Raw genomic sequence first — 25606 nt, forward strand, 5'->3', positions numbered from 1 at the left:
CTTTGGCGCAATCTATGACAAACACTATGCTTAAAATGTAATAAAAAAACAGCAACTACAGCTCATCACTACCTGAGCTGTATTTCTAATTGATTTCAGTTAGAGAATTAAATCAATTATTACAAATTTGCATTGAATTAGGATTCTTTAAGTTTGTTGCAAAAATAACTTCATGGACTGTCCACCTTTACAATTGTCAATTGGTTTGAATGCTCAAATCTTTTCTCAGGACATCTGGAACCACTAAAAAAAAATAAAAATGGTGCCTTTCATCATTATCAGACTAAAGCATTGTTCTTAAACGTATTCATTATAATTGTTATGACAACGGGTGGTTTAGGTTTTGTTGTGTGTATTTGAGTGTGTTTGGGTAGTTAATGAGAGTGGCAGTGAAGGTGAGGGGCCTCGAAGGACCAGACATGGGAAGCAGAGGCTGGCTCTGGGGAGGTGGAGCGTCATCTCTCTGTGGTGGAAAGAGCCGGAGCATGTTCTACCAGTTAGATCTGGTGGGGCTTACCTCCACACAGAGTTTCGGTTCTGGAACCATAAACATGGATAGGGGTTGGACCCTATTCTTCTCTGGAGTTGCCCAGGGTGTGAGGCACCAGGTGGGTGTGGGGATACTCACAAATCTCCGGCTGACATCCTCAATGTCATGATCGCACACACACACACATTTGCTGTTAGCTTTAGTTAGCTTATTGTGTTTTGTTTGTTGCATTTTTTCATTTGTTAATAAATGTTTGTGTCTGTTTATTTAATATTACACAAAGATGAATCAGCCAGCCTCTACTAAGAAAATAACTTTTAAATCCTTTAACTGATTAAACTATTACATTTATCGGTGTTCAACCCTTAATTAGTAGTTTAATATATTTGAGACTTTTTATATAAGTTGTCACTCTATTACTCCATTATTATCTTTGATAATTATTGGTGATAGCTAATATTTACTTGATTAACAATAAGTTTATTGAGAATACTCAATCTCATAATCTGAACGTAAGTCAAGGCCCTACATTTAATTGGTTCTCCGTGTGAAGTTTTTAATAAATTAAAGTTATTAGTTTAATTTTAATAGTTTAATTAGTTTTTAGTAATTTTTCTTTATCAATTTTCTTTTTCAAATATTTCATTTGATAGTAGCACTTTTGATCCAATTAACCTAAAGTACCTATAAGGGTGACTGCGCCAGCCAGACGAGAGTGGACATCAAACGCCCCGGTTCCTTCCACATTAAGGCAAAAGCCTGCAGTGTGGCATAACTGAGGCTGATGGTGGATGCGTCCACTTCGGCCCGCTGCAGGGAAGCCGATAGGGCGAGCATAAGATGCGAGAGTGAATTGCCAATACGACCCATCCGTGTCGCCGTGCCATAGGCCTTCTAAAGAAGGTCGTCCGTGACCCAACATTGCGGGCGAGGGCAACTGGCATCTGGCCTCAGGCCTCGTCGGGGGAAACTATGAGCAAAGCGATTGTCGGCTCAACCGCCGGCATGTGGTCAAGGCCATATTTTGCCGCATCCTGCATCGCAGCCAGAGTCCGGCCATCTGCTGTAAGGTGGGAGAGAGCCTTAGAGTCTCTCCAGCATGCGTGCAACTCCCTCAGATTTTCCTCAGAGGAAGGAACGGTGAAGGTGGCAGGGGCGCCTGAAAAAAGCACTAGCAGGCGCCGGCTCCCCCTGCTGGAGATCCAGCTGCAGGCGTGCCAGGGCTGCACGGATGATGGATCCCATGGAGCCATCTTTCTGCACCAGCACCAGAATGGAGGGACAGGAGGAGAGACTTTATCTGAGCTAGCTCTGTCGCCAGCAGATCCACCTTCGAGGACAGCTCGTCAGACTTAGCTGTTTTCCTGGAGGGAGCACCGGCAGTTTCCATGGCACCCTGCTTGGAACGGGCAGGGACAATGTGGAACGGCCATCAGGCTCTCCCCCCTCAGCCTTACGGCAGCTCGAGCGAGGGCACTTCGCCAACCGTGGGTTCCCTTTTAACAGGTCAAAGCTACTGATATGTCAGCTGTCAATAAAAAGCTAGCAGCGAGCACGCGTTCCTGCTAGCATCCTTTCAGGGCAGCCTGAGTGAGAGCACTCCGCTAGCCGTTACAGGACATGTTACAACACTAACGTAACAAAAATTAGCTTGCTTCATTAGCGAAAAACACCATGAAGTAAGTAAATGATACAGGCAAGGAGAGGGGAGCGAGAGCACTCACTTCACTGATACCGTATCAACATTTGCTAACTCCTGCTAGCATAATATAACAAACCAATCAACCTTACCAGATGAAGGTAGTTTGTTGGCTACAAGCGAAGAGCTGACAGTATAGTTAAAGCTAACGATACCGCAGTAACAAGCGTTAACCTGCAAAGTGAGAAGATGAAAGGAAGTGATCTCGTGGATGACACCGGAACTTATATACTTATACCCGAGCCGGGGGTCATCTGAGGTCACATCTGACTTTGTTAGGATTGGATGTGGATCAGCACCTCTAAATCTGAGGCCATGGCTCTCAGCAGGAAACCGGTGGATTGCTTACTACGGGTAGGGGCTGAGTCCTTACCCCAAGGGAAGGAGTTCAAGTATCTCAGGATCTTGTTAACGAGTGAGGGGACGATGGAGCGTGAGTTTGGCCGGAGAATCGGAGCAGCGGGGGCGGTATTGCAGTTACTCTACCGCACCGAAAAGAGAGCTGACCGTTAAGACACTTAAAAACTAGTAGAAGAACTTTAAAATCAATCCTGAAACGCATGGGGAGCCAATGCAGTGACTTTAAAATTGGTGTTATGTGCTCCCGCCCTCTGGTCCTTGTCAGCACTCGTGCAGCTGAGTTTTGTAATAATTGTAGATTCGAAATGCTCTTTTTGGGAAGGCCAGAGAGCAGGGCATTACAGTAGTCTATACGACAAGAGATAAAATCATGCATCAGCACCTCCATGCTGGCCTGAGAGAGAAACGGACGGACTCTGGCTATGTTCTTAAGATGGTAAAAACCTATTTTTGTTATATTTTTGATGTGTGGAATAAAACTGAGCTCAGAGTCAAAAATCACACCCAGATTTTTTACAGATTGTGATAGTTTAAAATTCTTTAACTTTGGTAAAAGTTTCTCTTTCTGGCCCTCAGGACAAATGAGTAAAATCTCTGTTTTGTCCTGGTTGAGCTGTAGGAAATTCCCTGCAATCCATGTCTTGATATCTAAAATGCAGTTTAAAAGCACATCAATAGGCCCTGTGTCATCAGGAGACACAGCGATATACAGTTGCGTATCATCAGCATATCTATGAAAGCTGATGCCGTGCCTCCTGATGACGTCCCGGAGGGGAAGCATAAAAAGATTAAAAAGAGTTGGACCTAAAATTGACCCTTGGGGAACACCACACTTTATCTTGTGGGTTTCTGAGGAACATGTATCCATAGTTGCAAAGAAGTGTCGATCTGTGAGGTAAGAAATGAACCAGTTAAGAACAGTACCAGAGAGGCCGACCAGGTTCTTCAGTCTATCTAATAAAATGTGATGGTCTACTGTATAGAAGGCGTCGGTTAGATCCAGTAGTACCAAGACTGTGAGTTCATTGTTATCCAAGTTGCACCTGATGTCGTTTAAAATCTTTAAAAGGGCTGTCTCTGTACTGTGGTTCGCCCTGAAACCAGACTGACACTTCTCAAAAATGTTGTTTGCAATTAAAAAGTCATTTAGAAGAAGAAGAAGAATTCCTTTATTCGTCCCTCAATGGAGAAATTCAATTTACTTGATTGAAAACAAGTTTTTCCAAAATTTTACTTAAAAACGGTAAGTTGGATACAGGCCGATAATTATTAAAGATGTTGGGATCTAAATTGCTCTTCTTCAGAAGGGGCTTCACCACCGCCGTTTTAAAGGAGGCGGGGAAGACCCCCGTCTGAAGAGAGCAATTCACCATGTATAAAAGCTGATCGTTACTTGGGAGAGGACTCAACCAAGTGTCCCCGCATCAACCAGGGCAAAACTTTCCAGTGTTTCCTCGGGTAAAATCAATGATCCAGGTGTGTCAACATTGGAAATCTGTTGGGGTAAAAGACTCGATCTGATGTCATTGATTTTATTTCTGAAGTGGTGTGCAAAGTCCTCACAAAGGGCGTCAGTTGGGGTTTTGGAGGATCTATTAAAATTTTTGTTTGTTAAAAGGTCAATTGTGGAGAAGAGGAATTTGTGGTGGTTTTTATGTTCGTTGATTAGTTTATGGAAATGGGAGATTCTTGACTGTTTGATTGCGTTATTGTATGTTTTGAGATGTCCACATAAAATTTCATAGTGAACTGTCAGTTTTGTTTTTCTCCATCTCCTCTCAGCACTCCTGCAATTCTCTCTTTAGTTTTTTAGTTTCTGCATTTCTCCACGGGGGTGTCGGTCTTATCATATTTCTTTTTAATGAGAGTGGAGCCACCAAGTCCAGCATTGATTTTATTTTATGGTTAAAATTGTCAACAATAAAATCACATGGTGCTGGTAAAATTTCTGCAGGAGTGCTCTGTAAAATCTGGATAAAATTTGCAGCCACTTCAGAAGTTAGGTAGCGTTTCCTCACTGTTCTCACTGGGGCCTCCTGCTGGCTAAAACTGGTGATTGTAAAAAACACACAAAAGTGGTCAGACACAGCCAGGTCCACAAAAAAGGGCGCACCAATGGACAGGCCATAGGTTATGACCAGGTCCAAGGTGCGCCCCCTGCTGTGGGTCTGCTGCGTGACATGTTGATTAAAATCATGGCAATGGAGAAGGTTTAAAAATTCTCTCGACAAAGGATCTGAGGAATTTTCTATGTGTAAATTAAAATCACCGGTTATTAGTATTCTGTTATACATGCTATGTGTTATTGACAGTAGCTTTGAGAATTCACTGTTAAAAGAGGTGGAATCGCGGGGTGGTCTGTAGACTGTCATACAGAGGATGGGGGGGGCTGCTAAAAACAAAGGCATGATACTCAAATGATAAATATTTGTTGAAAAAACTTCATTTGACAACATGGTGTCTTTGGTGATTGATGCAGTTCTGCCTTCTTTTTGTCCCATTCTAGTAGAAAATAAAAAGTTAAAATTTGGTGGGGAAGCCTCAGTGAGAACAACAGGTCTATCAGTGCCAAGCCATGTCTCTGTAAGGAGAATGCTGTCTAGGTTGTTAACTAAAATTACATCGTTAATGATAAAGGATTGGTTTAAAAGAGAGCGCACGTTCAGCACAGACATTAAAAATGGCTGTGCGCTCATCATGTCTTTCTAAAGGAATGTTAAAAACAAGTCCTGGGTGTAATTTGTCTGTGTCAGATTCTGGTTTTGATGGTGTGGATGTTGTTCTATGCCTCAGGTGCAACTGAACAGGGGGCGTGCGTAGTGTAGGAGGGGGAGGGTGAAGGTGAGTGAGGGGCAGAGGGGGTGTGTGTAGTGTAAGAGGGGGAGGGTGAAGGTGAGTGTGGGGCAGAGGGTCCGTGTGCACGTGTATCAGTAGTGAGTCGGTAGGTCGCTTGTGTTGTCAACTATTAATCTTTGTATAAAGATTAATACTAATCTTTGTTAAGTTTTTGTGAGCAAAGAAACCTTTTTATTTAGTTCAGTCCTAGTAGGTAGGGATGGATAGGTCAGTTAGTTTCAATTGAAAGATATTTTGTTTGTTATTTTGGCCTTGCTCACCCTGAAATTCCTACCTTTTGCTAAAAATAAATTTGTATTGGACTGCAACTCTGGTCGTCTTCATTTCCGGTAGTTGGGAAAAAGAGAGGGCACTTTGTGTTACACTCAGGTTACCCCTAAGCCGGCGTGTAACATAAAGTTAATGAGCAATAATACTGTCTGCATACCTGATGGGAAAGTCCACCACTGTGTCCAGCTTGTCCCTCCAACACCGGTTGTAGGACAACCGCTTTAAATGAACTACCAGGATGCGAGGCAGCGACCACAAGTCAAACTTTTTTGTGGCCTGTTGGTTTTTTTTACATGTTGGACAATACCTGCATAAAAAAAAGATAATTATTATGAATATGATAAACATAGAGAGAAAAGTGGTGGTTTGACACTGAACTAGGCTGTAGTTGTGGACCAGTGGCGATTCCTCTAAGACTGCAAGGGAAGCTCAGCTCTCCCTAGAATATCACAAAAAAAAAAGTGGTGAAATACTGTATGTACTGCTGTGTGTATATTTCATTGACTAAATACGCGCTAAAAAGCCTTCTTCTTTTGTTCAGAATCAACTACTTATCACAGGTATTCGACGCAACGTCCCCACAGCACTTTACACAGTCGGACGCTCTATTGACTTCAATGGGGCAGCGTAGAGCGGGTTGTTCCAATGCAGCGAAACTAGGCGGTGGATAAATGCTGGGCTTTGTCCCCGCCCATCGGACGCTCAGCGTCTCCGGGAGTCTATGGGACAGTGGACTGGCCCGGACGCTATGCTTCTGCATGATAACTGGATGAGCCGTCTATGGCGGAATCCTTTTTTGCTAACAGCTAAAAGAGCAAATCAGCGATCTTAAAGAATAAACATCCAGCAGAACATTTTCCAAGTTTTTCATTCCGTTGTTCTGAACCTATCCGGAGACTTCCCTGCGTGTTGTGTTTGGCGACTCTTATGTCACTCTGTGGTTTCTTTCCCCAATGAGCAGTGGTAGCTGCGGACCTTCTCCCCCGTCACTCACACTCACACTCACACTCACAGGCGGTCACACTTCACACTAGCCTGGCGCAGCAGCTCCAGCTGGGCCAAGGCTGTTAAAGCAGCCTAGCTCTGCTGGCCATTGAGGACACTGGTCAACTCCCTTGAAAAGACGCCTAGTTGGTACGACAAGGTCATAGATCCTTTTCTTGAAAAAGAATGAAGGATAGAATTTACATATAAATCAACAAACACATTTTTAACATAGGCTGGAAAAGATCAGCAGCTGCCACAGTTGTGAACCCCTTACCATGGGTCGTGTTCTCCAAGTGTCTCCATGGTTGTAAAGAGCTTGATGCATTCCCTCAGAGCCACGGTAGCTTTCTTCTTCTGGGGCTGGAGCATGCTCTTGTGCTTCTCATAGGCCTGCACACAATATTCATACAAATATAAACAAACTGTTTGCAGTTTCTTATCACAGTATTTTCCGATGATGAACCTACTGACCTCTGCTTCCTGTTCATCGTAACAAAGCTTCATTGACTCTGTGTCCCAGTCGATTGCCACTGTGGAATGTGCTGCAGAGAGAGGAGACGAGAGAAACTGTGTCGACACGCAGTGGCTTTGAAAAATAAAACTATCAATGCAATTGTAAGTTTTTAAAGAAAAAATTAGCACTGACGATTCAGTTTGAGGACATTTCCATCACAGGGCAGCGGGCTGATGGTAGCTGTTTCGTAAGAGTTGACAATGCTGAAAGTGAAGAGCTTGGCTGGCAAAGAGCACTGCTTGGCTGCGTCTCCTTTAGACCCGTTTTCCAAGTCAGAGTTCTCCTCTTCCAACTGGCCATTCTCTGACTCTGGACCCACCTGATGATCCATGGCTTCCTCTTCACCTGAACAGACATCAATCATCAATCATCGCAAAAACTACCACTCGATTAATGTACAGGTGATTTGTGATGCCAAGCTATTGCTTTTAAACGTGGTGGCCAGGGGGACACACACGATTCTTTTATTTCAAAACAGCTCGGCACCAGCTCCTCGCGACCCCGACAGGGACAAGTGGTTGAAGATGAATTAATGAATGTGTTGGCGCGCGGCTGCAGGAAAGCACACTGCAGAGCCAAAGTAATCTCCTCGGTAAGTGGCTACCCTCGATAAATTGCATTAAATCAAACAAGGTATCAGATGATTAACATTTTGGTATGGTTCTTCTAGGTGACAAAGGTTATCCTCTAACGGAATACCTAATAACCCCGCTGGCAAACCCCGCTACAGAGCAGGAACGCAGGTTCAGCAGTGCGCACACGGGTCACAGTGGAGAGCTGCTTCGGGTTGACTGCCTCCGTTATTCTTTTCCATACAGTGTTTTCACGGGCCCCTTTTATTCCACTCTTAAGACTGCCAAAAAGCACATCTTTATTTTGCTCCATCTCGGATGTCAGGATGCCGATCTGTCGGAAAATTTTCTTTTTTCGTACCAGCGTTTCTTCTCTCCATGTTTGACCTCAGTGGGCGAGGCCTCCGAACCAGGAATATTTAAGGGCGTAACATGTTAATGACGATCGAATTCAGCCGCCACATTTATCAAGGCCCGCTCATTCGTACGCTGAGATTGGTCAGATACGAATGTTTCATGAATCACACGTGTGTCCTGTCATACGACCAATTCTGCGCTCAGATCTGCGCCCATTTCACGCAAGATTGATAAATGAGGGCCAATGTCTCCATCTCTAACCTTTTCACCAAACCACAAGGAAATAATCTCAGACTATTTAAACGTTATTGAACAGTTCTGTCACAGTTCAGTCATCCAGCCCTCAGTAGTTTTCCATTAATCCTGCCTCTGCCCCACTCAGCCTGTCAGGCACACCCACCTCGTCAGTTCACCCTACTCACCTGTGCACACAGCTGCCTCTCATCACATGCAATCAGCCCAGCATATAATCACCAGCTCAACACTCACTCCTTTGCCAGATTGTTCTATGCCATGCAAGACTTTTCAGCGTTCTTCTGCCTGTCTTCCCAGTACCGACCTCGCCTGTCCTTGATTCCCTGCTTCGTCTGCATCCTGGTAAATCGACCAAGCCTTCTGTCCCTGACCAAGAGTTTAGCTTCTCTCCTGATTTGCCGTTTTCCGAACTGTTGGCCTGTCTGCGTGAGTCTGAGTAAACCGTTGAACTTTACCATTGTTTCTGAGTCCTTTGTACTGCAATTGGGTCCATACACCACCCATTACAAGTTCTCCACATTAGGGATGCAAACAATCGATTAATTGTGAATCGCAAATGATTGCAAATTGTAAATGAATTGCAATTAATTCTCCCCAAAACAATTTCAGTCAAAAGCAACTGGGCTTGGTTATTTGTCTAGGAAGACGTTTCACCTCTCATCAAAGAGGCTTCATCAGTTCATGTACGCATCTGAACAGGCTGGGACTGGTCCAACTAACTGGTGTGGAGATCTAGGTATTTAACCTTTCACAAGACCGAAGATGTCACTGGAAACCCTTTGTGCTTTAAGGGCCAATGACCATCTTTAGAGTGACAGTCGTTGGTGGGAAATAGGTTTCGACTTCGTTGGTGCTCTATATCGCAGGGGGCCATTTGTGAACAGTTGTTCTTTGAGGTTAGATTGTTGAATCTCCTGGGAAGGGATGAAAGGGCAGCATTGTAAATTGGAGATAAGTGGTGTCTCAGACCTCCTCCTCTTTTTAGCGATGGTTTCTGTATAAATGGCTTCTTTTACTCCTTTCAAACCATCTGTCCTCTCTGTCCACAATGTGGACATTGTTGTCATCAAATGAGTGGGCTTTCTCCTTGAGATGTAAGTGGACAGCAGAGTCCAGGCCTGAGGAGTTAGCTGGGGGCTCGGCATCTCCCCCAAGGGGCTACTATGGGTCTCAGCACTCTACCAGGAGGTCTGTCCTCAGCCATCAGGAGCCTGCATGCTTTCCCTCCAGACAGCCTCAGGCCACGGTGCATAACCGTCGCCTCCCAGGGCCCCTAAGGACCGGGGGGCCAGAAATTGAAGTCTCCGGGCCGGCTGTCAGGCATTTCTCCCGGCAGCAGCTAGATTGGGCAGGGCAAACTTAGGATCCCTGGGCAAGCATGTGCTTCCCTGGTCAGACAACACTGAGGCGGATTTTCATATAAGCCATCAAGGGGGCACCAAGTCTGCACGATTACTGCAGGTGACCCAGGCTCTTCTAACATGGGCCGCCCCTCGCCTGACCAGCCTATTTGCCGGGAGATCGGAATCCAGTCATGGACTCCCCCCCCGTCGCAGGCCCCCACCAGGAGAGTGGCGGCTTCATCCAGAGATGGGGCACAACATTTTGGGTCTCTTCGGCAGAGCAGAGGCTGACCCCTTTGCCCCAGTCAAGTCAGCCCTCTGCCCACTCTGGTTCTCCTTAATGGAGATGACCAGCCCTCTGGGTCAGGAGGGACAGCCTTCTCTATGCCTTTGCACCGCTTCCCCTGATCTTCTAAACGCGTCTCAGGGTGCTTCGTCAGGGTCACAGGTTTCTCCTTGTGGCCCCATTCTGGCCTGCCAGGACCTGTTTTACCCTGCTCCACAAACTCCGTTGCGGGAAACCCTGGCGCCTGACGACACCCTGGTGCCAGAGAGGACATGCCTCTTGACGAGTTTGGCATCCAAACCCTTGCTGCCTTTCGCTGTGGGTTTGGCCCCTGCAGGGCCCAATCGGCTGCTGAGTGAATGCATAGAGCCTGTCAGGGGAACTATTTGGGTGCCAGAGCTCCCTCTACCCGTCTGCAGTATCAGAACAGGTGGAAACTGTTTTCTAACGGGTCTTCAGTTGAGAATGTTGATCCAGTACACTGCTTTGTGCCTACCTTTCCCAAGTTTTCGCAAATCGCTCCTAGATGATGATCGGCCTCATTCTACACTGAGGGTGTATGTGGCTGCTATTTCATCGCAGCACACCAGAATTGACAATAACACAGTGGGAATTATTCACAAAGTCAAATACAATGACCACACCAATCCACTTTTCCTTAAGTCATTTAACTTAAAATTAGCTGACTTGGTAAATTATAAAACTGCGCAAATTATGTACAGGGCATCAAAAAATATGCTGCCGGGTAACATTCAAAACCTATTTAGAGATAGAGATGCTCATCACACATATAATTTGATATTATAAGGATGGATGTAATCAATTGTGCCAACCAAATGTAAGGACAGCCCTTAAATCTATGTGTGTCTCTGTGAGGGGAGTCATTGTGTGGAACAAACTGGCAGAGGAAGCGAAAAGTTGTGGAAATCTCATTCCGTTTAAAATAATATTCAAAAGAAATGTGATGTGAGTACCAGAAGGAGTTGCTGGACTGACGCCCTTTTTTTGCGCGCTCCTCCAACTGGGGCTCCATTGGCCACACACACACACACACACACACACACACACACACACACACACACACACACACACACACACACACACACACACACACACACACACACACACACACACACACACACACACACACACACACAGACACACCCATTGTCCGTCTAGGCGTCTGTCTATTGCTCTGCCTACCTGTCTGTCTAAACACCTGTCTGTATAGATGCCTGCCTGTCTCTCAGTCTGAGGGTCTGTCTGTTTGTCTAAATACCTGTCTGTCTGAATGCCTGTCTATCTGTCTTATTGCCTGTCTGGCATTTGCTCTGTTGCCTATATGTTCTGGAGGGAAGAGGGGGTGTAGAAGCAGAAAAAGTTTGGGCCTGTCTGTCTGTTTGTCTGTCTGTTTGTCTATATGTCTGTTTTGTTTGTCATGTATGTCTTTGTGTCACTACAATATATTGTATTGTTATAATACGTTATTTTGGGTTGGGTGGTGCTGGGTGAGGGGTTGGAAATGTATAAGCGTTGCTTCCTTCCATCCCCTTTTCAGACTGTATGTGTAAATTGTTAATTTTTCTTTCTTTTTTTCTTTCTTTCTATATCTTTTTAAGTTTCAATGTGATTTTTTTTCATCTTTGGATTACAAGTCTGAAATAAATGAATAAATAAAATAAAATAAATAAAGCCACAGGCTGGTGTCCCTCTTCTTGACAGGGGCACTGAGATTACGCCCTACTAGCGCCCCTAGAGCTTCTGCATGGGACCTGCCCCTGGTGTTGGACGCCCTATGCTTGCCACCTTTGAACTGTTGGCACAGTCGTTGTCTGCCAGAACTGCCTTACTACTGGCCAGCGCTTTGGCGGTGTAGGTGAGCTGCACGCCTTGTCTGTGAGCAATTTATGCTTGAGGTGGAACTCAGATGGCTCTGGCGTTACTTTGTGGCCAAACATGGCTTTTCTTCCTAAGTTGCTGGCATGCTCGCACCTCAACCAGCCAATCAACTGGCATGATTTGAACCCCCATTAGGTAAGGGGTGATAACTCTGAGCTGCTGTGCCCGGCGCGGGCCCTTAGAGCCCATTAGGCTGTCCGATCAGCTCTTTATCTGTCACAGTGGGCCTAGGAAAGGTTGTGCTGTGACTAAGCAACACCTGTCCCACTGGATTGTGGACGTCATAGCCCTGGTCCTGCAAGCCTGCACCAACGATTTAAAGAACCACCAGTCCGAGGTCCTCAAGCAGGACTTCAGGTCCATGGTGGACCGCCTGTTAAACACAGGGAAGCGTCTGATTATCTCCGGCCCGCTTCCCCCATCGCGTTTTGGTGACGTCATGTACAGCCACCTCCGCCAACTGCACCTGTGGCTTAAAGGATACTGCCTGGGGAAAAGCATTCCATTTGTGGACAACTTCACGGCCTTTTTTAACAGACCCAGGCGTTTTAAACATGACAGCCTGCACCATAACCAGGAGGGGTCAAGACTTTTATCTACCAACATTGACCTGACTGTCGAGTCCTGCACCACCACCACCTCCTGACAAAAACCCAGTGTTGGGATCAGTATACAGTGTCACAGTTTAATACACCTCTGTGCTGCCCTTACCACAGACGCACAGCAAGCAGAGCTGCAGTCTTACACACCTCTCCACGCGCTCTGTGGATCACTTTCCAGCCCAGTATCCTATACAAACCCTGTATGCCTCACGATCATCTATATTAATGAAATAAAAAATGAACAGAAGAGGAGCTATACAGAAAAAACTTGATACAAATCAACACCAAATCTGCGATATTGCAACAAAATCAGAAAATAAAATGTGGACTTTTAAACATCAGATCTCTGTCATCTAAAGCTGTATTAGTAAATGATTTGATATCAGATAACCATATTGATTTACTCTGTCTGACTGAAACCTGGTTGTGTTATGAAGATTATGTTAGCCTAAATGAATCCACTTCTCCCAGTCATATTAATACTCATATTCCTCGAGGCAGTGGACGAGGAGGAGGCGTTGCAGCTATTTATGACTCAGGCCTATTAATCAACCCTAAACCTAAACTAAACTATAATTAATTTGAAAGTCTTGTACTTTGTCTTTCACATTCAACCTGAAAAACTGTGCAGCCAATTATATTTGTTATAGTGTACCGTGCTCCTGGTCCGTACTCTGAATTTCTGTCTGAATTCTCAGTTTCTGTCAAATTTAGTCCTTAAATCTGATAAAGTGATCATTGTAGGAGATTTTAATATTCACGTGGACAAACATGCGTTTATCTCTCTATTAGATTCGATTGGTTTTAGTGTACATAAACCTCCTCATTGTTTTAATCACACCCTTGACCTTGTTTTGGCTTATGGTGTGTAAATCAAAGACTTAAAAGTCTTTCCACAGAATCCTATTTTATCAGACCATTATTTAATAACTTTTGAATTCATTTTACAGGACTACTCACCTCTGGGCAAAAGTTTCTACACTAGATGTTTATCTGATAGTGCTGTAACTAGATTTAAGGAATCGATTCCATCTGCATTTAATTGAATGCCTTATCCTAATATTCCAGATTCCTGCACTAACGTTTGTTTCTTTGAAATTGATCACCTTGTTGACAGTATTGCAGGCTCACTACAAACAACACTTGACTCTGTTGCTCTGTTAAAAAAGAAGATAATAAAACAGGAAGTTAGCTCCGTGGTACAACTCACAAACCCTTGAACTAAAACAAATATCGCGAAAATTGGAAAGTGGCTTTCTACTAAATTGGAGGAATCTCGCTTAGTTTGGCATGAAAGACTAAAAACATATAGGAAGGCCCTCTGTAATGGCAGAGGAGCCTATTACGCATCTTTAATAGAGGAGAATAAGAACAATCCTTGATTTCTTTTCAGCACTGTAGCCAGGCTGATAGAGAGCCACAGATCCATTGAGCCATGTATTCCTCTAACCCTCAGTAGTAACGACTTCATGGCCTTCTTTAATGACAAAATTATAACTATTAGAGACAAAATCCACTCACTTTGCACTAATTTTTCTTCAAACCCAGGAACTTTAGAAACAACTGTACGACCTGATATGTTTTTGGACTGTTTTTCTACAGTTGACCTTAACAAATTAACCTCTACTATTTACGTATCAAAGCCCTCTACTTTTCGCCTAGACTCTATTCCATCTAAGTTACTTATAGAAGTGTTACCTTTAGACAGCACTCCTGTATTAGATATGATTAATATGTCTTTATCAGCAGGTTATGTACCACAATCCTTGAGAAATTAGTCGCCAATCAGCTGTGTGACTTTTGACATAATGAGTTATTTGAGGATTTAGAGCGAATCATAGCACTGAGACAGCACTGGTAAAAATTACTAATGACCTTCTTATAGCTTCAGACAAAGGACATGTCTCTGTACTTGTTTTACTAGATCTTAGTGCTGCATTCAACACTATTGACCATCGCATCCTGCTACAGAGACTAGAGCATCTAATTGGCATTAAAGGAACCGCACTGAGCTGGTATAAGTCTTATTTATCAGATAGATTTCAGTTTGTACATGTTAACGACAAATCCTCCATGCACACTAAAGTCAGTCACGGAGTCCCACAGGGTTCTGTCCTTGGGACGATTCTATTCACCTTATATATGCTTCCCTTAGGAAATATTATGTGTTGGAGTTTGGCCACAGCTCAGCTGTGGCCTCAAGGTCTTAGGTGCCTCAAGGGGTGGTATCCCTCGAACACCGGTGGACACCGGTGGTCAGTGAAGCTGTCCAACTGAAGAAGGAGGCCTTCTGGGATATGTTATCCCAGAAGACTCCGGAGGCAGTTGCAAGGTACCGACGGGCCAGAAGGGCTGAAGCCTCTGCTGTGTCAGAGGCAAAGCAGCAGGTATGGGAGGAGTTCGGAGAAGTCATGGAGAAGGACTCTCGGGCTGCACTTCACAAGGTGCTTCTGGAAAACCATTCGACATCTCAGGAGGGGGAAACGGGGAACCGTCCAAGCCGTTTACAGTAAGGACGGGACGCTGGTGACCTCAGCTGATGGGGTAATCGGGCGGTGGAAGGAGCACTTTGAGGAACTCCTTAATCCGACCAACACACCCTCTTTTGTAGAGGCAGAGCTGGAGGCCGATGGGGAATCATTTCAATATCTCTGGCGGAAGTCACTGAGGTAGTCAAACAACTCCACAGTGGCAAAGCCCCAGGGATTGATCGCCCAGAAATGCTGAAAGCTTTGGGTTTGGAGGGGCTTCTTGACACGTCTCTTCAACATTGCATGGAAGTCTGGGACAGTGCCAAGGGAGTGGCAGACTGGGGTGGTGGTTCCCCTATTTAAAAAAGGGGGACCAGAGGGTGTGTGCCAATTACAAGGGTATCAAACTACTCAGCCTCCCTGGTAAAGTCTACTCCAAGGTGCTGGAAAGGAGGGTTCGTCCTATAGTCGAACCTCAGATTGAAGAGGAACAATGCGGATTCCGTCCTGGACATGGAACAACGGAACAGCTCTTCACTCTCGCAAGGATCCTGGAGGGGGCCCATCCAGTTTACATGTGCTTTGTGGATCTGGAGAAGGCATATGATCGGGTTCCTCGGGAGATACTGTGGGAGGTGCTGCGGGAGTATGGGGTGAGGGGGTCACTTCTGTGGGCCATCCAATCTCTGTACACCCAAAGCGAGAGCTGTGTCCGGATCCTCGGCAGTAGGTCGGATTCGTTCCCGATGGGGGTTGGCCTCCGCCAGGGGTGCGCTTTGTCACCAATCCTGTTTGTGATTTTCATGGACAGGATATCGAGGCGTAGTCGTGGTGGGGAGGGGTTGCAGTTCGGTGGGCTGAGGATCTCGTCTCTGCTTTTTGCAGATGATGTGGTCCGGATGGCATTGTCGGTCAGTGACCTGCAGCACTCACTGGATCGGTTCGCAGCCGAGTGTGAAACGGCTGGGATGAGGATCAGCACCTCTAAATCTGAGGCCATGGCTCTCAGCAGGAAACCGGTGGATTGCTTACTCCGGGTAGGGAATGAGTCCTTACCGAAGTGAAGGTGTTCAAGTACCTCGGGATCACGTTTACGAGTGAGGGGACGATGGAGCGTGAGTTTGGCCGGAGAATCGGAGCAGCGGGGGCGGTGTTGCAGTCGCTCTACCGCACCGTTGTGACGAAAAGAGAGCTGAGTCAGAAGGCATAGCTCTTGATCTACCGGTCAATCTTCGTTCCTACCCTCACCTATGGTCATGAAAGCTAGGTCATGACAGAAAGAACGAGGTCGCGGGTACAAGCGGTCGAAATGGGTATTCTCAAGAGGGTGGCTGGAGTCTCCCCTAGAGATAGGGTGAGAAGTTCAGCCATCCGGGAGGAACTCGGAGTAGAGCCGCTGCTACTTTTCGTTGAAAGGAGCCAATTAAGGTGGTTCGGGCATCTAGTAAGGATGAACCCTGGGGGCCTCCCTAGGGAGGTGTTCCAGGCACGTCTGGGAGGAGGCCTCGGGGAAGACTCAGGACTAGGTGGAGAGATTATATCTCCACACTGGCCTGGGAACACCTCGGGATCCTCCAGTTAGAGCTGGTTAATGTGGCCCGGGAAAGGGAAGTTTGGGGTCCCCTGCTAAAGCTGCTGCCCACGCGACCCGACCCCGGATAAGCGTTTGAAGATGACATGAGAAAAAACCCTGTTTACATTTCTTTAAATCCGGGGACAGGTTACGTTAGCAGCTTACCATCATATATCCCGTTAGTTTCATTGCAGGTCCCTGAGTGTTTGCTGCCGTTAATGGAGCTGGAGCTGCACAAGGCCCTGTCTGACAGAGGCCTGCCATAGGCACCAAGGCTGGCGTTTTGACGCGACAATGTGGAACATTCAGGAGCCTGGCTGCAGTTGGCTGAGGCTGAGGCCCGACTTTTACCATGAGGGCTCTGGGTTTGTTTTACATAGCGCCTGCAACAGGGAATGGAGATTAGTTAACCAGCACATGCATCTACAGCTCACTTTTTTTATTAGCAGTCACTGCACTTGCATGCGGTTTCCTTCCTCACAATCCACACAGTAGGTCCTTACCCAATCCTCTCTAGGATCTTGTCATAAAGAATGTCTGCTATGAGGTTGTGTCTGGGCACGGTGATGAGTAAAGGCTGGCCAAACAGCATGGCGCTTGTGGAACTGCCAGCATGCTTTGAGTGCCGGTCCCTGAAATATACAGGCAGGTTCATCCTTTCACTGTCCTCTTCCTGCACCTCATACCTGTAAACAACAATAACACACACATATTACATACACCTAGTATTAAACAGAAACCACAGTAACTCACATAGGAAATATCATCTTTCAGTCAAGAACAAGACGCACACGAAGATGTCATCTTTTTCCATGATTTGGTTGAGGCCATCGTCCCGTCTATAAATTTTGTGGAACCTATGATTGTAAACGTCCACCACCACCATCTAGACACAGAAGTGAATTGCAAAGTTAGAACACACTACTTCCAATTTCAAACCTAGATAGAGACAAAGAAAATGTAAAGCTGGAAGTATAAAAAGATACAATGCTAACATTTTCATAGGGGAATCCAGAGAGTTTGGACAACGCGCTGCACAGGTCTATCACTGTACCCAGTTTGGGGACCACTACTCGATACTGTAGAAAAGAGATGTTATGATCTAAGTCAGTGAGCAGATTAGTTAAATTCTTGAGCTTTCAGAAACATCAATTGCAAGTACGAAGCCAATTCTGTTTTTTAAAACGCAGTTGGTATTTATTACTATTCGTAAAATTGTATGTTAAATTCCAGCTTACCTGAGTTGGTCTCGACTGAGGGTCTGATCGCACCAGGAAAATCTCCATAGTACGGTCCTTCTTCATGGGTAGAGGCAGTGTGAGGTAGCAGAATGGGTCAAAGGTCACAGACACCTTGAAGCACTCTGGGCACACCAGAGTTGATTTGAAGAGGCCATGGAAAATATCAACTATAATAGAGTCATTGCGCAAGCGGTGGTTCGTCCAGGCTTCTTTTGCAACAATCTGTAATACAACAATAAAGAAAAAAATTCCAATAGATGCAATTTTAAAACCTTTTAAAAGTGATATATTTAGTATAACATCAATATATAAAATAGTGTACATTAAAGCAAACAATGTGCAGCTTCAAAACAAAAACACATGCTATGTCCAGCAGCTCAGTTAATCTCTTTGAAATGTAAAGCCAATTTCATAGATCAAAAGACATAAATAAAAGGAGTGCTGCAATATAAATATTCAGGCAACACCATATTCTGGCATCAGACAGAGCCTCTAAATGCAGTTTTTAGTTTCTTTTTCACCCTTTTTCACCCTTTTCAAAATCACCCTCAAAATGCCCACAGTTTGAAAACCAGTATCACACAATATCTATGTAATTGTACTATACCTCGTCTGGTCGTCCCTCTGCATCCCTCAGAGCCAGATAAGGCTTATTTTTGACACGGTTCAGATCTTCGTGGAGCCCGTCAAGCAGGAAAGCCAACAGCTCCTGCGAGTCCTGCTGCTGGTAGCCTGAAAACTGGGGGGCAAATCGTCCAACCTGGGTCTGGAAACAAAAAAGTGAGTTTTGATAAACTTTGTTTGGAGCTTTAAGATTGTGAGGGATATATTTTAACCCCTTGATTTGCAACGGCCCGCTGCCGGGCCCTGTTGACCAACCATGTTCTGCTTACTTGTCAAGAAGAGGGTTAAACAGGGTTTTTTCTGGCCAGAATTTGGGCATGCACGAAAGCCTAATCGTGCACGTGTTACAGATCCCAAGGATGACGACCGCGGTGACAAATATGTTACCTGTAGAAGCAGGTGAAGAGCGGAGTAATAAGGACACCATGCGTCTCCGTTTTCCTCCAGAACGTGTCTGAGTCTGATTTATTTTACACAACATAAAAGCTATGTAAAGACTACACAAGTTTTCACTATGCAATTCAGCTGGTTCTTAGTCATTTACATTCAACTATTCCACAACCTCAGTGGAATATGTTCTCTTTAAGCTATTTCAGTTTCTCTCATTATCACATTTCTTCTCCTACACAGTTATATTCAATAAACAGTATCAGTAAATACATCACATTTGTCTAATTCAGTATTTTACTAGTAGAAATCACTATCCACCGTGCATCATGAAAATCCAGCATGTTGGAATAACCCTTTAAATGCATCTGTTAGCTACATGGAAGTGCTCATAGTGCTTGTGCTACACTAGCTAATAAACTCAGTCACTTTTAAATATAACTAAATATTCACATTAACAAAAATATATTTAAATAAAAAAGATAAAAAACATTGGGTTCTTTAGAGTGTACAAAGGGCACAGACTCTCATTAACGAGCACTTGATCTGAACCAACTCGCCCCGTACTGGCGGGCGCTCTGGAAATTTCTCCCATTTTCAGTGAATTTTACCCGTAAAAAACTCAAGCGAACCATCTTAAACTCTCTTGTTAACATTAGCATTGAATAGGTGAGTATTTGGCTCGAGTGGATCGACTGAGTGGGGTTGGTGGGCTAGACTGAGAGTCTGTTATCTGCTCCTCAGTACACCTATGCTGAGGGGACTCCGGCTCGGCATCTGACTGAGGTAAGTTAAGGGGCTGCTGAACTATCACTGCTCTCTAAGTCATCTTGGTAAGTCTCAACTTCATCCCTCAATTGCCACTCATCTCGACCTGCCTCCTCCATCAACACCACATCGTCCACTAGTAGTGTGGGAACAGTCTTGTGTGCCAGCTGACCCTCTCTTCCTAGTTGACATTTGTCATGGACCCCAGCCATATCTGGCAGGCCCTCAACAATGTCTGCGGGCTCCATTACAGGCATCCTTCGCCCAGACTCATCATGACACCTCAAACCCTGAACAGAATTTTCTTCAGACTGAACCTGTGTCTGCCTCACTGGTTCCCTCCCGTTCTGGCTAACAGCTAGCTTCTTAGGAGCAACTGCTGTTCTGGGTTCAGTCCGGGTTGGTGGTATTCTCAACCAATAGCCACTACCTGAATCATCATCTGAATCAGAGGTCTCAACACCCTCTGGGTGAACGACATACACTGGGTTATCTGAAACCTGTTCCCTGACCACATATATCCTGTTCTCCCTGTAGGAGCGTAATTTGCCAGGTCCGCCCCGCTCTCCTAGGTTCCTACCCAACACCCTATCCCCTGGTTTCGGTACTACTCCCCTCACCTTCTGATCATAGTACGACTTTCCCTTAGCACTAGCTGAGAGGCTATTTTTGTTAGCAACCTGATAGGCCTCTGTCATTCTTTGACGCCATTTTTCAGCATACCCCTTGTGCGACACAGGGTCAGCCTGCTCAGGTAAACCAAACAAGAGATCCACCGGAAGACGGGGGTGACAACCAAAAAGCAAGAAGTGTGGCGAGTAACCGGTAGACTCATGACGAGTACAGTTATACGCGTGTATGACTTGCGGAAGATGATCCTTCCATGTTTCTTTTTCTTTGGCTGTCAGGGTACGCAACATCTGTAGCAAAGTGAGGTTAAAGCGTTCTGTTGGATTTCCCTGGGGGTGGTATGGGGATGTTTGAGAATGACCAACCCCTGAGAGCTGCCCGAGAGTTCGGAAGAGCACATTCTCGAATTCTCGCCCCTGATCGTGATGGAGCTTGTTGGGGAACCCAAAGCGAGGTATGAAATCATTATAGATCCTCTTAGCTGCTGTACGACCGGATTTGTTCTTGGTCGGGTAGGCTTGAGCAAAACCGCGTAAAGTGGTTGACCATAACCAAAAAGTATTCTCTTTTCTCGAGATGCAGGTAGTCGATACAAACAAGTTCGAGTGGCGAGTTGGACTTCAAGCTACTCATGGGTGCACGCACATGAACTGTTGGCTTTCTTTGTTTAATGCAACAGCATTTCTTTGTTACTCAGTCCTCGATACACCTTTTCATGTGAGGCCAATAGAAACTCTCTCTCGCGAGATGAAGTACCCTCTCGGTACAAACATGGCCCATGTGGTCATGAAGATGCTTTAAGACCATGGACTGGTACAGGAGAGGTAAGACTAGTTGTTTCCTTTCCGGTGTTCGGTCGGTACAAGATCCCGTTCTCAAGGTGTAATCGATCCCACTCGAGGAGGAGTTTACAAGCGGATCCTCTCAACGACCTCCTGATATTTTCAGTGAGTCGGACATTAGACTCTTTAAGTCTAATGACTTCCTTCATTGTGGGGTCATCCCTTTGCGCCTCTATCAGATCATCAGGTTTGATTTCCTGGAGGGGTGCACAAGGCTGCAACACAACGTCCTGAGAAGAAGCCAAAAGGACAGCCACCCAAGCAACCTCTTTCTGCTGGGCTACTCGTGTTCCCTCCCAAGCTGCGCTTACCACCTCATGTGATAGCTCTTCTGTGCACACTGACGTGAAGTTGTTTATGTCAGGAGGAACACGGGACAGTGTATCTGCATCTATGTTATTTTTTCCCAGTCTGTACTTAATGCTAAATCGAAAAATCTGACAGTTCCCCAACCCAACGATGACTGACCGCGTTGAGTTTAGCTGTGCTCATGATATATGTAAGTGGGTTGTTGTCAGTGTAAATTGTGAAATGTGGTGCATAGAAAAGATAGTCTCTAAACTTTTCGCACACTGCCCACTAAAGAGCCAGGAACTCTGACTGGTGACCGGGTCAGTGATCTATAACCAATAACCCGCAACTTCCCGTCCTGTTGTTGGTAGAGATCAGCGCCAAGTCCGTGCTCGGATGCATCAGTGTGCAAGACGAACGGCTGGTCAAAGTTTAGATATACTACAACTGGAGGATGGGTTAGCATGTCGACCAGTTGCTCAAGTGTCCTCTGACGTTCAGAAGACTAGACTATGGGCGCCCTAGATGGCATTTGGGGCCGTTTGGTCCTCCCCTGACGATCATGAGCGGTCTGCTCTAAAGACTTGCCCTGAAGTAACTCGTACAGTGGCTGAGCTATTCTTGAGAAGTTCTGAATGTACGAACGATAGTAGCTAAGGAAGCCAAGGACACGCCGAAGATCACCTACAGTCTGTGGTGCTTTGGCCTTCAAAGCAAAGACGGCCTCAGGATCTTTTGGGTCAACCCTGAGGCCCTAAGCACTAACCAGGCGCCCCACATAACATACTTCAGCTTTAAATAGCTCACATTTTTCAGGCTGAAGCTTCACACCATGAACTTGTAAGGCCTGAAGCACCCTGCGGACCACCTCGACATGAGCCTCAAAAGATTGCGAGTAGCAAAGGATGTCATTAAGGTATGGTATGCAACAGTCATCCCTCAGAGAACACAGTGGCCCTCATTTATCAAACGAACGTACGGCAGAAAAACGTGTGTACGACCATTTCCACGCAAACTTCGGCATTTATCAATTTGGACGCGAGCGGGAGCTAAGATCAAATCTCACGTCAGGTCTGAGATCGTGTACGCAAATTTGAGGCTGTGGATTTGCGGTGCAGCCCAGCAAAATCTGGCTGAAAATAATTAACAAACCTCAGCTGTCATTAAGCATAAGCAGTCACATAAGAACAGATCAAAACGGATTCTTAAAACGAATTAAAAAAAAATTGTGGTTGGAGCAATTGATTGTACTCATGTGCGTCTGAAGGCACCATCCATGAATGATTACACATTCATCAATCGCAAAAACTACCACTCGATAAATGTACAGGTGATTTGTGATGCCAAGCTATCGCTTTTAAGCGTGGTGGCCAGGTGGCAAGGGGGGACACACACGATGATTTTATATTTCAAAACAGCTCGGCTCCAGCCCCCCGCGACCCCGACAGGGACAAGCGGTTGAAGATGAATGAATGAAAGTTTTGGCGCGCGGCTGCCGGAAGGCGCACTGCAGAGCCAAAGTCATCTCCTCTTTAAGTGGCTACCCTCGATAAATTGCATTAAATCAAACAAGGTATCATATGATTAACATTTTGGTATGGTTCTTCTAGGTGACAAAGGTTATCCTCTAACGGAATACCTAATAACCCCGCTGGCAAACCCCGCTACAGAGCAGGAGCGCAGGTTCAACAGTGTGCACACACGTACACGGGTCACAGTGGAGCGCTGCTTCGGGTTGACTGCCTCCGTTTTTCTTTTCCATACAGTGTTTTTATGGGCCCCTTTTATTCCACTCTTAAGACTGCCAAAAAGCACATCTTTATTTTGCTCCATCTCGGATGTCTGTGTCGGAAAAGTTTATTTTCTTACCAGTGTTTCTTCTCTCCATGTTTTACCTCAGTGGGCGAGGCCTCCGAACCAGGAATATTTAAGGGCGTAACATGTTAATGATAATCGAATTCAGCTGCCGCATTTATCAAGGCCCGCTCATTCGTACGCTGAGATTGGTCAGATACAAATGTTTCATAAATCACACGTGTGTCCTGTCGTACGACCAATTCTGCGCCCAGATCCGGGCCCGTTTTCACGCAAGATTTATAAATGAGGGCCATCTCTTCCATACTTCTCTGGAAGGCGGCGGGTGCGTAAGTGAGACCGAACGGGATTCTCACCCATTCGTATAGGCCCCAGGGTGTGGTGAAGGTGGTGAGATGGCGGCCGCCTTCATCCACAAACCCTTGGTGGTAGGCCTTACCCTGGTCAAGGATACTGAACCAAGAGTATCCACCTAAGGTATCGAGCAGGTCTCGCATCCGAGGTAGTAGGTGTCGGTCCGGCACTGTTTTCTGGTTCAATAAACGATATTCTATGCAGAGACAAAGTGAACCGTCTTTCTTCCGCACGCACACAATGGGAGCAGCATAAGAGGACTTGGATTTCTCCATCCTTTCACCAGGAGGTCTTGAACATATTCTTTAACCTCTGGCAGCAGTGGCTTCGGTATGGAACTGTATGCTCTCTGCACTGGTATATCATCTTTTAAATTTATCACCATTATCAGATCAGGATTACAACCAATGTCATTTGCGAAAGCCCTGCACTCATCAAACAACATTTTCTTGACAATCTCTTGTTGTTTCTCCTCCAATTGATCAAGGTTCATCGGTGGATGCCACAAAGGTGGTGGAGGTTCAGCTGGTTCGACTGTCACCTCGCGAACTGTTACGGTAGGCTGAGGTTCGTTTGGGGCTTCAGCCTCCACAATACGTTCAACTGGCTGTAAAGTGCCCAGGCAGTCTTTCTTGTCACAGTAATGTCATGTTTAGTGTTGTTTCTTAGAGCGTTTGTGAGGTAGGGCTTAGCTTGATTTGTATTTGAACTAACCCTGTCAAGACAACTAACTGCTCTAGGGCCTGGCTGCCCTCATCAGCCTCAAACAACACCAGGCAATTGGACGGGTTCATGGTTGATGGAACCCGGCACCTTACCCAGGTGACCTGTCCAGCAGGGATAACCACATCCCTTTCACCTGTTCTTAAGCACCCCTGTGTCATGTTTGGCTCTACCGTCTGGATGAAGCTTACGATCACTTCCGCTTTCTCAGGGGTAAGACGAATGGCATTACAAAGCAAGGTGACAAGAGTAGGTATCAACTGTTCTGGTTGTCCCCCAATGATCTGTTCCAGAACATTGAAACCAATCAATTGTTTGTCCATAGGCAAAGTGCTGATGAGGACCGGGGTACTGATGGAGAGTTTGGGGTCCTCACCCCCAGGCAAGTTGATCATGATTGGTATCCAGCCGTCAAATGGTATGGTTTCCCTGTTGACCGCGCACACTTTCAACTCGTCCATTTCCCCGATGAACTCTGACAGAGGTTGAATGACTAAGTCGGGTAAGTATTTGTCTTTCCAATGTCGACTTATGATACTAATTTTAGCACCTGTGTCAAGTAATGCTTTCACTGCTAAGCTGTTCAAATTACATTGTATAAGGGCTTTCTTTCCGATTAGCTAAGCAACTGCTCGACGTTTAGTGTGGAGTGACATAACACGAGACGGAGTACGTGACTCACCTTGCTGATGGTTAGCTACTGCTGGTGTTACTGACAAGGGGGAACCCGAGTTTTTTTTATGCAGCCAACTGCCCTGTGACCTTCTTCCCCACGGATGAAACAATGGCCACAATCTGTGCGGTTCTGTTCAACACAATTTGGACACCCATAGGTTTTGTATTTTCTGTTTCCTGCCCTGTTTTGTGAATATGGGTTCACTGGATCTACAGGTCGCAATAGGGTCTGCTTTCTCATTGCTTCCACCAGACCAGCGAGTGTATTAACTTTAGCTGTGAGTTCTTTAATTGGGTCAGTCTTTGTTGTGTGAACTGGTCTATCTTGCTTACTGCACTCCTGGACGGTGTTAAGCTCTGACTGAGCACTGTGTGTGCTAGTTGTGTTCTGTCTACGAGACGAACCTATTCTTTTTTGACCTTTCGCTTTCCTCACTAGTGATTTTCATTTTGTGGCGCAAGATTGTCTCGCCACTCACCTCCCCATTTGACAATAGAGGTTTTAACTCTCGTGGAATGTCACCGTGCTTATACCGTAGCCCCTGGTAGACTGAGGTTTAGAAAACATCCTGAACAGTAGCTGGACTGTACTTTATGCCTGCATCTGACAGTTTGGATGTGAAGAGGACCCACTGCTTCAACCCTATCACACCGTAAAGGAACTGCTGCGGTGTCCCACTCTCGTCTTGTCTAGCACACATTATCTCTTGAAATAACTCTGT

At 45.6% G+C, this 25606-nt stretch overlaps 1 protein-coding gene across 5 annotated transcripts in view; it reads right to left on the reverse strand.

The window, feature by feature from the left end:
- LOC310966177 (ubiquitin carboxyl-terminal hydrolase 4-like) overlaps nucleotides 1-25606 on the reverse strand; it is an 89422-nt gene that overhangs the window by 3853 nt on the left and 59963 nt on the right. For 2 of the 5 annotated variants that reach the window (XM_083940030.1, XM_083940033.1), the window contains 10 exons: nucleotides 18383-18541; nucleotides 17773-17997; nucleotides 17530-17613; nucleotides 17326-17420; nucleotides 17038-17220; nucleotides 16700-16917; nucleotides 7309-7521; nucleotides 7134-7204; nucleotides 6937-7052; nucleotides 5833-5982 (listed from right to left, as the gene is read on the reverse strand). In XM_083940030.1, the coding sequence (XP_083796156.1) occupies nucleotides 5833-5982; nucleotides 6937-7052; nucleotides 7134-7204; nucleotides 7309-7521; nucleotides 16700-16917; nucleotides 17038-17220; nucleotides 17326-17420; nucleotides 17530-17613; nucleotides 17773-17997; nucleotides 18383-18541 (1514 nt within the window). Of the gene's footprint in view, nucleotides 1-5832; nucleotides 5983-6040; nucleotides 6835-6936; nucleotides 7053-7133; nucleotides 7205-7308; nucleotides 7522-16699; nucleotides 16918-17037; nucleotides 17221-17325; nucleotides 17421-17529; nucleotides 17614-17772; nucleotides 17998-18382; nucleotides 18542-25606 lie in introns of those variants that run through there. The other 3 variants (XM_083940032.1, XM_083940031.1, XM_083940034.1) reach the window with 3 other exon arrangements.

This window comes from Echiichthys vipera (genome assembly GCF_963691815.1).
Source record: "Echiichthys vipera genome assembly, chromosome: Y".
NCBI lineage: Eukaryota > Metazoa > Chordata > Actinopteri > Perciformes > Trachinidae > Echiichthys > Echiichthys vipera.